This window comes from Leuciscus leuciscus (genome assembly GCF_965113295.1).
Source record: "Leuciscus leuciscus genome assembly, chromosome: 14".
NCBI lineage: Eukaryota > Metazoa > Chordata > Actinopteri > Cypriniformes > Leuciscidae > Leuciscus > Leuciscus leuciscus.
Window position 1 is genome coordinate 9,166,714 of NC_138738.1, and position 11,210 is coordinate 9,177,923.

The 11,210-nt window shown below is 40.3% G+C and overlaps 1 protein-coding gene across 3 annotated transcripts in view; it reads left to right on the forward strand.

Annotated features, from left to right (window-relative positions):
• Window positions 1-10,984, forward strand: part of pdzrn3b (PDZ domain containing RING finger 3b) — a 95,789-nt gene extending 84,805 nt beyond the window's left edge. For all 3 annotated transcript variants that reach the window (XM_082190163.1, XM_082190165.1, XM_082190164.1), the window contains 7 exons: window positions 4,134-4,387; window positions 5,246-5,333; window positions 6,873-6,971; window positions 7,108-7,170; window positions 7,252-7,353; window positions 7,441-7,557; window positions 8,671-10,984. In XM_082190163.1, the coding sequence (XP_082046289.1) occupies window positions 4,134-4,387; window positions 5,246-5,333; window positions 6,873-6,971; window positions 7,108-7,170; window positions 7,252-7,353; window positions 7,441-7,557; window positions 8,671-10,206 (2,259 nt within the window). In that variant the 3' untranslated portion in view covers window positions 10,207-10,984. The remainder of the gene's footprint in view (window positions 1-4,133; window positions 4,388-5,245; window positions 5,334-6,872; window positions 6,972-7,107; window positions 7,171-7,251; window positions 7,354-7,440; window positions 7,558-8,670) is intronic.
• Window positions 10,985-11,210: the final 226 nt, after the last annotated feature.

Sequence of the window (11,210 nt, forward strand, 5' to 3'; positions counted from 1 at the left end):
GAAGCTTGAAGGAAGTGATTTAGCCTCCTACTATTGATCCGCTGTGGATAACAGAAGGTCTCATGCTTAAACAGGATTAAGAGCAAGTAAACAGCGGCGTCTTTTAGCAGGCGTCCATGCTTATCAGGGGCATTAGTTTCCCTCTGTTTGCTGCTTAATCCACACTGAGATGGCATGCCGCAGTGTATAAAGGTTGCTGTGTTTCAAGTCAGTCAGAACTGTAAGAAGGTTTCCTCATTCTGAATGACATAACACACACACAGACATACACATCTTCTAGACCATATCAAACCCTGCCAGATTGCAAACCCCCCCTCCCCATTTTTTCTTTAAGACTTTTATGTTTGGAAGAAAAGAGGAATTAAGTCTCTGGACAGAACTAACACATGGTGAGAATGTTCTTTCAGGGATTCTGGGAATAATGCCTTAAAGTGTTCGTTCACCCAAAAAAAAGAAAATTCTGTCATCATTTACTCCCCTCATGTCGTTCCAAACTCGTAAGACTTTCGTTCATCTTCAGAAAACAAATGTGGATATGTTTAATGAAATCGGAGAGATTTCTGTCCCTCTGATGACAATTTTCCACTTTGACATTTCAAAAAGTTAATAGAGATTGTAAAACTATCCATATGAATTGAGCTGTTTAGTCCAAATTTTCTGAAGAGACTCGATCGCTTTATATGATGAACAGATTGAATTTAGACATTTATTCACATATAAACATGTATCAACTCACACGTCAGTTGTGATAAACGCAAGCTCAAGCATGTTCTCTTAACATGCAAGAACCAATGAGGTTCATTCCTGTGTTACGCAGCATGTTTGAGCTTCAGCAAGAACCAATGAAGTTCATTCTCACACGTCAAGCAGGATCGGTTGAGCTTCTGTTTATGTTCGCTAATCAATGTTTATATGTGAATAAAAAGCCTAAATTAAGTGTGTTCACCATATAAAGCGATTGTCTCTCTTCAGAAAATGTGGACTAAACTGCTCAGTTCATATGGATTAGTTTTACAATCTCTTTATGAACTTTTTGAAGCGTCAAAGTGGTAGTTGCATATCTGTCAATGGAGGGACAGAAATCATTAAGATTTAATAAAAAAGATCTTCATTTGTGTTCCGAAGATGAACGAAAGTCTTGCGGGTTTGGAGCAACATGAAGGGTGTGTAATTGATGACATAATTTTCATTTTTGGGCGAACTAACCCTTTAAGCTGTCTGTCACATTTTTTATAATGTTCTTAAACTCATACACCTGGTTTCACAGACAGGGCTTAGATTAAGCCAGGATTAGGCCTTAGTTCAATTAGGACATTTAAGTAGCTTTTATAAACGTGCCTTAGAGAAAAAAAAAACATACTGGTGTGCATGTTGGGACAAAACAATGGCCCTGGCATATATTAAGATATTTTAAGATATGTCAGAGGAAGTTTGTTTCAGTTAAAACAGCTCAAACATGCATTTTAGTCTGAGACTAGGCTTAAGCCAAATGAATTGTCTAATGCAACAGCATGTCATCCGTGAGTGGTCGTTCCACTGGGTCTGTGTTAAACAGAGTGTGAGGAGGCTCAGTTTGCACTATTCTGGTGTGTATTCCTCAGTGAGACGGTGTCAGAGGTGAGCTGTGTGAATGGGGGTCCCGGTTCCCCCCTTCCCTTTGCTGAAGGGGCAGTGAGGCAGAACGTTTCCAGGGTTGAGGCTTTGTCTCGGGGTCGTGGGCTTCGAGGAGGAGAGGGATTCCTAAACACTTGAGTCTTACCGTGAACCAGACGGACACACAAAAAGGGATGATTGTGTTATTGACCTAGCTGATGGAGAAAGAGAGAGGAAAAGAAAATCTATACAGAATTGAATACAAGGAGTTAACAGTTGAAAGATAAAAAAAAAAAAAAAAAAGATTTGCCATCTTCAATAACAGCAGTAAAGTAAAAAAAAAAAAAAAGGTACCTTGGTGTGTTTTTTTCCGACATGTACCATTGTACTGACGATTTTATTTCTAGGTTAGCATTTACTAATTAGTTCCTTTTCAAAAATATATACCATGGGACTACCATGTGGTTTTGAAATGTACCATGATATGAGATGGTTATGTTGTGGTACTTTGAAATATACTATACTGAAATTAGTTTATAATGGTAGTACCACCATGTTATCATGTCCAATAAAACATACCTTTGATATTTAAAAAAAAAAAAAAAAATTTTTAAGGATTTAAATAATGTTTGAAGTACCACAAGCTGTAAATACCATAATCATTCAAGGACCATACTATCTGTAAAATGAATGTACCATGGTTTAACCATCTTATACACCTCACTGTACTATTAAACCTCCATACTTTTTAAAGTTAATATTGAATATTGGTTAAAAAAAAAATTAAAAGGCTTTTTAGTGTTCTTTTTTTTTTTTTTTTTTTTTCTGTTTCGGAAGTTTCAGAGTTTGGATTCATATTGGATGTTCCAATTATCCCTCTAGCTGGGATTAGTTTTAATCCTCTTGGTTATTAGTTAACATATTCCCTCTTCAAAGCTGAAGTGCTCCGGTCCTGCCTGTTTGAAAATCCGAGAATTGGATCCAGCAGCTTGTGAATTAGACTCTATATATTTCTCACAAGTGATTTATTTATTTATAAAGGAAATGGAATGCACAGTGGATTTCAGTGGATACATTTCTAAAAGCTGTGTGAGAGGTGTGATTCTGCGGACAAGTTGCAGAAATGTTTGATGTAAAAGAATATGGCATACAACTAGAGAAATCCATCCATGGCTCAGAAAATTAAGGCTAAACCATTATTTGAGTATTTGTATGTAAAAATATGTGTGCATGCATTTTGAGATATTCACTTTGTGTGCACTAATGAGATGTTTGTGCATTCTCAAGCATTGCATCACCCAATTTATTGGGGTTTTTTCCGTTGAATTTCATCACACCCTTGTGCTAGTGTGTGTGTGTGTGTGTGTGTGTGTGTGTGTGTGTGTGTGTGTGTGTGTGTGTGTGTGTGTGTGTGTGGGGGTTTACATACGATGCTGTGAATGCCTCAAGCAAAGATCCTATCAAAGCTGTCTCTCGTCTAGAAATCAAGAATGAACAAATGGGAATGCTGTGTTTGTTGAGACGGGAACACGGGGAAAATCTCTATAAGCTCTGAGATAAGAAAGACGGTTCCACCCAAGGTCAAACACCCTGTTAGCAAACACACTAACAGAAACTGTCATGCTTTTGCAACCTAATGAAGGTGAGCTAGCTGTTCGGTTTAGCTTGACATCACATCAGCCCATACAGGACACTTTTTGGAAATAAATTATGCAATACAACAGCAATAAAATGTATACTTTTTACTACTTGACAGCATGTTTTTGGACATGTGTTTGTCATTTGATTTAATTAATTTGTTCTCAGTTATATAGCCTAAACTTTTAGTTATGTATGTATTTTATTCATATCTGCACTAGAAATTATTAAAAGAATATGGTAATAATAAATAATAACTCTTACAATGGTATACATCAAAGTACTAGCATCACTATGTTGCCTCCATATTGCTTCTTTGTAAGGGTAGCAATAATCAGTAGGCCTACTGTACAAATCCATTTTGAAATTTCAAAATTGTACAGCTCAGACCCCATCTGGCCTTGGTTCTCTGCGCTAAAAGATTGCTTTGAACCTCTTCTTTCTCATTTCTTTTCAGCCCTCATCAGCAGTGCTCTGCTCTTGATTGGTGTGTCATGCTTTGGCCCTGAAGCTCGCATTCATTTCCTCTTGTACAGCTCCCACATCATCTTCCAGGGGGGCCCTCGTCTTCAAATTACTTAGCTAAATTCGTTTCCCCTGGTTCAGTTTGTTTAATGACCCTGATTAATTAGCAAGAGAGAGCTTTCTAATTTATGTTGTTGTTTTGCTGAGTCTATCTTTGACCCCCGAGAGCTGCGAGAGGCTCTACAGACGCTTTGTTCTGTTGTAACGGTTGTTTTTATTGCTTTGCTCCCTTGAATTTGTCATCTCAGTGCAGCTCTACTGTTTGTAATGGAGTAGTTTGTGTTATGCAGCCTGCTCAGTCATATGCAAAACTCCACACACATTAATGCTTAAACGATTTTTAACACCAGTGCTGTTATGTTTGTCCGTTTCAACAGGTCAATGGAAAGGACTTGTCCAAGGCGACGCACGACCAGGCAGTTGAGGCCTTCCGTATGGCTAAAGAGCCTATTATGGTCCAGGTGCTACGCCGTGCTCCCAGACCCAAACCTACAGGCCCAACTGGGGAAGCGCAGGTAGTGGACATCTGCACCCAGACGGACATCACCTTCCAACATATCATGGCCCTCAGTAAGCTGCCCACGTCCTCCCCGCCTGGGGATGTGCTTGAACAGTACCTGCTCCCAGAGGGGTGAGTCTCGGACCTCTGGACCAATCAGAATGCATATCACAGATTTCAGTTATGAATGACTCCTAACTAGTGAAGATGGTGCTGTTTATAGCAAAGAGAGTGCTGAGACGAATTGGAAATTTAGCATTTACGTGCCATTGCACATAATTCAGCAGTTGCTCAACCAACCCAACTAGAGTTTAATATACTTGTCACACTAACAGTGTTTTGGCCCAAGGCACACGATGAAATTAAGTTGCTCTCATTTATGTGGATTTACATTGTCCTCTGACATCTCACTGCATGTGTCCTCAGGGTTTGTCTCTCACATGTTACTGACAGGGACTTGGTAGCCAAGAGAAAATAATTGAATTGATTTTTTTCCCAACACATCAAAATTAAAAAATAACTTGCTGATATCTAATTTCTGCAGATGCTTGTTTTTATCTTATTAATTATTTTACTATTAAAAGATATGGGTTGAGTTGTCAAAATAGATTATGACCGGTGTTGTTCAACATCATTTTATAAAGTTGATAGTTACAGATCTAAAATCGATTGTCTAAAGAATGTTTTTATCATTATTATTATTATTAATAAATTAAAATATTTATTGAACATTGGTATTTTTATCACTATTTAGGTTGTTTTATAAAGCAATTATCCAAAAGAAACCACATATTCCAGTGATTTACTAAGAGTAAAATCCCTTAGACGCGAGATGTGAAATTGGCACCTCCGCCAGCCTTGTAGCATTTCATAGAACGTATGTATTAATCAACCGTCTAAAACTTGAATACAGGGTTCATTTGATAAGCACAGTGCCTCTATATTATTGTTCTTTACAGTATGATATGGTTTTGGTTTTGTGTTTTCTAGACACTCTCCTGCTCATGAATACTTCGACCCCAATGATTTCCTCGAGGGAATGCAGCATGAGATGGAAAGAGAGGAGCTAGAATATGAGGTGATGCCACAGAATCTCTCTCTCTTTACTCCATCTTCTGTCGTCCCTGAAATGTGAATTAAGACATGCTGACGCCAGGCCTGATGCAAACTGTGTCCACTGATCTATTGGTGAATTGACTAACCATACCCTCCATTACCTCACACAGACATTGAAGTGGTCAGCTGTACCGATATCAAGTAGCCTTTTTAGCCTTGTTCCCTTGAACAGATGCGAGACAAGGATATCATTATTTACTTTTGTCATTGACTTATATATCGGTGATTAGACTGGCATGATTGATCTGAATGTACAATGAGCATAGACAGATTACACTGTAATGAGAGTGGTAGGCAGTGAGTCATGAGGGGTCACGAGTGAGTTCATAAAGAGATGAAGTTCAGAGACTTGTAACAGCAGATGCTCTGCACATAGCCCTCTTAACGACCTCTCATTGGCCCCTGAGGGCCTCCAGGTGCCGCACTGGGGACCCAGCAGACACAGATCAACGACCAGGATGGGGCCAATCTGAATGCCCAACAACACCACCACCCTCCTCCCTTGTTTACCTCTTTTATTAATGCTCTCCATTGCACTTGAAGGACAAAGGAAAGATAGTTTTAGAAGCTGTGAGGTAGAAATGCATTAATGCATTAAATGTTTTGGGGTCTTTTCGTACCATAGTGTAGTGTTGGAAAACATTTATAATCATGTTATGTAATGAACTAACCAGCTTATCAAATACTTCATCAGCATGGTCACGAGCAAATCCATACTCTAAGAAAAGATTGAGTTTTTTTTTTTTTTTTATAGTCTGAGATATTTATAATGGACAATTATTGCTTGGCCAAATCTCATGAAATTTGTCAAGAATGTTATGATTATATTTCACCCCAAACCCAAAGGAAATAATAACTAAGGAGTTATATTTAAAAACGAATTAAGTCTATGTTTAGGACCATGAAGATTTTTTTACATTGTGACATTTCTACCACCTATTCTCATTACCACAATACAAAAAAGTCTTATTCTCAGTACTATCATATGAAAAAAAAAAACTTCATTAAAGAAAATCTTACCAACTCTACATTTTTTTGAAGAGTAGCATATACATATGTTTCCTTGCCTGGGCATGTGTTCATGTGAGTTACCTATTTACATTGACGAAGACTGATGGTGGAGCATTTGTTGGTTGGTGTTGTAGATTACAGGGGATTGTTTGTAGTGAACTGTTTGATTGCTCAATAACAGCTTCATTCACGCTCTTCCTTCATGTCTGCTGTGATACCCGCCCCATGAGAGCTGTGATCTCCATGTGTATCTTGTAGATTACAGGTGTTGACACAAGATGAACGAGTCTCTGTTCATGTACATGTTTGTGGCAGTTTGCCGTTCTGTCGCAGCACTCTTAAATCTGGGCAAATTATTCAAATGTGTAGATCAAGACAACAGATTGTGTACATTTTTCTGATTAAACTGCTTTGTTTACACTGTTCGGCTAGTCAACTTACAAATGACTTCTGTTTTTCTATGCATTAAAATATCACTCTCTTCTTTCAGGAAGTGGATTTATACAGAACTAATGTCCAAGATAAATTGGGGTTTACTGTGTGCTACAGGACCGATGATGAGGATGAGACGGGGATCTATGTCAGTGAGGTGAGTTGTATCATGAAAATAGCCATATTTGTGATTGTGAATGTCTGAGGCACGTTCTTTAAAACATCGGTGTTTTCAATTGTGGATCACTTTTTTTTTTTTATCGAGTTTATAGTCTTTTTTCCTCATTTTGCAGATTGATCCGAACAGCATTGCTGCAAGAGATGGACGAATTCGAGAGGGAGATCGAATCATCCAGGTTTGCTTTATTTAATTTGTCATACGTCTTATTCCATCATATTCAGGCATTGTCTAAAAAAATCTCCACTTCACAATTCAGATCAATGGCATTGAGATCCAGAACCGTGAGGAAGCAGTGGCTCTTTTAACCAGTGAAGAACACCCAAATGTGTGCCTGCTATTGGCTCGACCAGAGATACAGGTCAGAGACCCTGGTCAGAGACCAAGCTACTCTACTTTCAAGGACAGCTGATAGCTGATAGCTTTTCTCCTGTCCTTTTTGTTTTAGCTGGATGAAGGCTGGATGGATGATGACAGAAACGACTACCTGGATGACCTCCACATGGATATGTTGGAGCAACAACACCATCAGGCGATGCAGTTCACCGCAAGCATGCTCCAGCAGGTACTGTAAATCCATCACAAAGTCACTCGTGGAGTCCGTCAGGAGGCATATCAGTCAATCATATCTCAGCCTGTCATTGCATGACATCTAACATATCAATCATAAATTCTGTGTCCGTCACTGAGCTGGAGATAAAGCAGGCAAGCCAGGACTTTGGTTTAAATAAAGCATGACTAGTTTAGGCCCCATTTGCACCTGGCATTAACATCTGTTTCAGGTGATTCGATCTGAAGTGGACTGTGCAATTTACATGTGTAAATAGGGTCAAATGCATCTTGATCAGGTGTCAGATCTCATATGCTGCATTACATTTTGTAATGTACTGTAAGCACTAATGTGTCCTGATTCATCCCAAACAGTAATGAATGATTGTTTACTCTTGCTTACTCTTATAATATGTATGCCAAAACTAGAACCTTTGCCAGTTCACCTAAGGTTCCAAAAAACATCCTCTAAAACATCTGGAAAAGCCTGTACTTACTGTAGATCTTGACCAAAAATTGATTCACCTCTTGATAGAAATAAATGTTGTGGTGTTATTTCCATCCAGAGGTGCATCCATATTTGGTCAAGAGTCCAGCACTCTTTAAAGTCTACTCCAACACATCCCAAAGACTTTCAATGAATTTAAGGTGTGGACTCAGAGGTGCCAATTCACATGTGAAAATGATTCTTCATGCCCCTCTTATCACTCTTAACCATTCTTTCAAAATTTCAGTCTGATGAATCTTGGCATTGTCATCCTGGAATATGGCCATTATGTGTCTTCATTCATGGTTGTTTAAGAAACAAAAAGCTACACACTCCAGCAAATAGGGTTTGAAGAACTCTAACATATAACATGCTAGAAACATAATAATCACTACAATAATGATCCAATCATTGACTCTTAAGCATTTACCTATTTAAATCCAAACACCGACTTTTTTTGGGGGGCCGGGGATTGTATGCACAACATATATTTTGATGGGGATGCACCAATATGGATATATTTGATATGATAACTGATAATTATTAATATTTAATATTAATATGAAGCTGACTGACATCAAATTTGCAGTATGTAGTTACACAAATCAGGGTAATGACATTCCCTGACTTGTTTTCTTTCAGAAGAAGCATGAGGAAGATGAAGGTACAACAGACACTGCCACGCTGCTCTCCCACCACCATGAGAAGGACAGTGGAGTGGGCCGCACTGACGACAGCACTCGTAACGATGAGAGTTCTGAGCAGGAGAATCTTGCAGACGACCAAACCAGCGCCTCCACCACGCTAGGCAGCCGGCGCATGCTCGCCTACAGTCAGGACACCCTAGGTAGTGCTGACCTCCCCTTCAGCAGCGAGTCTTTCATTTCCGCAGACTATGGGGACGCAGACTTCTTGGGTGACTTTCCTGCTGACGAATGTGAACGGTTTCGCGAGCTTTTGGAGCTCAAGTGCCAGATACAGAGCACAGGCAGCAGTGGTACACCAGAGCAGAGTTTGTTCTGGCCCAGTGGCAGTGTAGGTGGAGGACAGGGTGGCGTCGGCGAGGAGGGTGTCGACAAAGAGCTGGAGCTTCTGAACGAGGAGCTCCGGAGCATTGAGCTTGAGTGCCTGAGCATAGTCCGAGCGCACCGCATGCAGCAGTTGCGTGAGCAGTGCCGCGAACAGTCCTGGATGCTGCACAACAGCGGCTTCCGCAACTACAACACGAGCGTGGATGCAAGACGCCACGAGCTGGCGGACATCAGCGAACTCCCAGAAAAGTCAGACAAGGACAGCTCCAGCGCGTACAACACAGGAGAAAGTTGCCGTAGCACGCCACTCACTCTGGAGCTCTCCCCGGACAACTCCTTGCGGCGTGGAAATGAAAATCAGGCGGAGGCAGGGGCAAGTAGCGGTACATCGGGTGGCAGCAGAATTCTTAAACCTCTGCTATCGCCCGTCCAAGAGGCTTGCAGCCCCACCAGGGGTCGCCCAACCTTATCGAAAGAGTCTGAAGCTGGAATCCAGCCCGAAGTCCGAGAGCGCAAAGTAGGTCGCCATGCCCAGCCCCAATCTCCCTACAAACACGCACACATCCCGGCCCACGCCCAGCATTACCAGAGCTACATGCAACTGATCCAGCAAAAATCAGTGGAGTACGCCCAAAGCCAGATGAGCCTAGTCAGCATGTGCCGGGACCCCGTTGCTTCTGCTGACTTGGGACCCAAGATGGAATGGAAAGTGAAGATCCGGAGTGACGGTACACGCTACATTACCAAGCGGCCCGTCCGGGACAAGCTCCTGAAAGAGCGAGCCATACGGATCCGAGAGGAGCGCAGCGGGATGACTACAGATGACGATGCCATCAGCGAAATGAAGATGGGTCGCTACTGGAGCAAAGAGGAGCGCAAGCAACACGCCGTTCGTGCCAAAGAGCAGCGCCAGCGCAGGGAGTTTATGAAGCAGAGCCGTATTGACTGTCTGAAGGAGCAAGGAGGCAGCGCTGAAGACAAGAAGGAGCTCAACATCATTGAACTGAGTCACAAAAAGATGATGAAGAAGCGGAACAAGAAAATCTTCGACAATTGGATGACTATCCAGGAACTGTTGACCCATGGTACAAAGTCCCCCGATGGGACACGAGTGTACAACTCCCTACTGTCAGTGACCACGGTGTAGGCTCTGTAACGTTCTGTAAATAGGACACTACCGATTGGGGTAGACAATCCTGCCTCGTTCAATGCGGCAATATTTGTAAATAGGAAATATGAATGCCTTGTTTGAAGGAACTTTGCCATTTGCCAAGAGTAGGTACAATGAGAGTCTCAGAGATTGAATAGGACGATGGATTTATACAAATGATTTCTTATTTGCTCTGTTTGTTTCTATATTTGAGCTTGTGGTTTGAAATATTATATTAAGGAACTGATTCATGACCATTCAGTCTCTTTAAAAGTTTTGGAAAACAATACAAGGACCATAAACAACCATCAGCATTTTTTTTTTTTTCAACAAGTAACTAACAGTCAGCAGTATTGTACTTTTGTATGCATACATATTGCTTATTAAAGTAATGCAGATATTTAGCTTCATGGTCATCACAGAATATTTGTCATGTGTCATTATATACTTTGCAGTCATTATGACAGGGTTTTACAACAAAAACAATAACTTTGCTTTACAGATTTTAAAGAAAAGGTGCTGTTATTCCTAAAGTTCATACTTCACTCAGCTACTGTTACATTAGACATGCATCAAAGTGAAACCATTTATTAAAATCTAAATCTGTTCATATTATTGTTGATATCAATGTTTGTTGTAGACAAAAAGCCTTTTGTATAGGTTTCCATTCTATTACAGCAAGATAATACAGTTTAACAAATCATTAGTTAGAAATGCAATTTGATGTCTTGTAAAATGAGAGAAATAATAAATTATTGTTTTATATTTGATGAGCTTTCAAAATATTGTTGTGAACTTTTTTTGTTGGTTTTTTTGTACATTTTTACTAAAAAGAGGTTTCAGTTTGCAGCCACAGTAAGTTGGGTTTTTCTTCAAACCAATTGAAATGACTGCAAGAAAGGGTTCTGCAGATATGTGTGAGTTTCTGTTGGTGTCAAAGTCTGTTAGGGGGGTTATGGGTGGATGATGTCCACACTTCAGTGACCACTCGACCTCAGGGC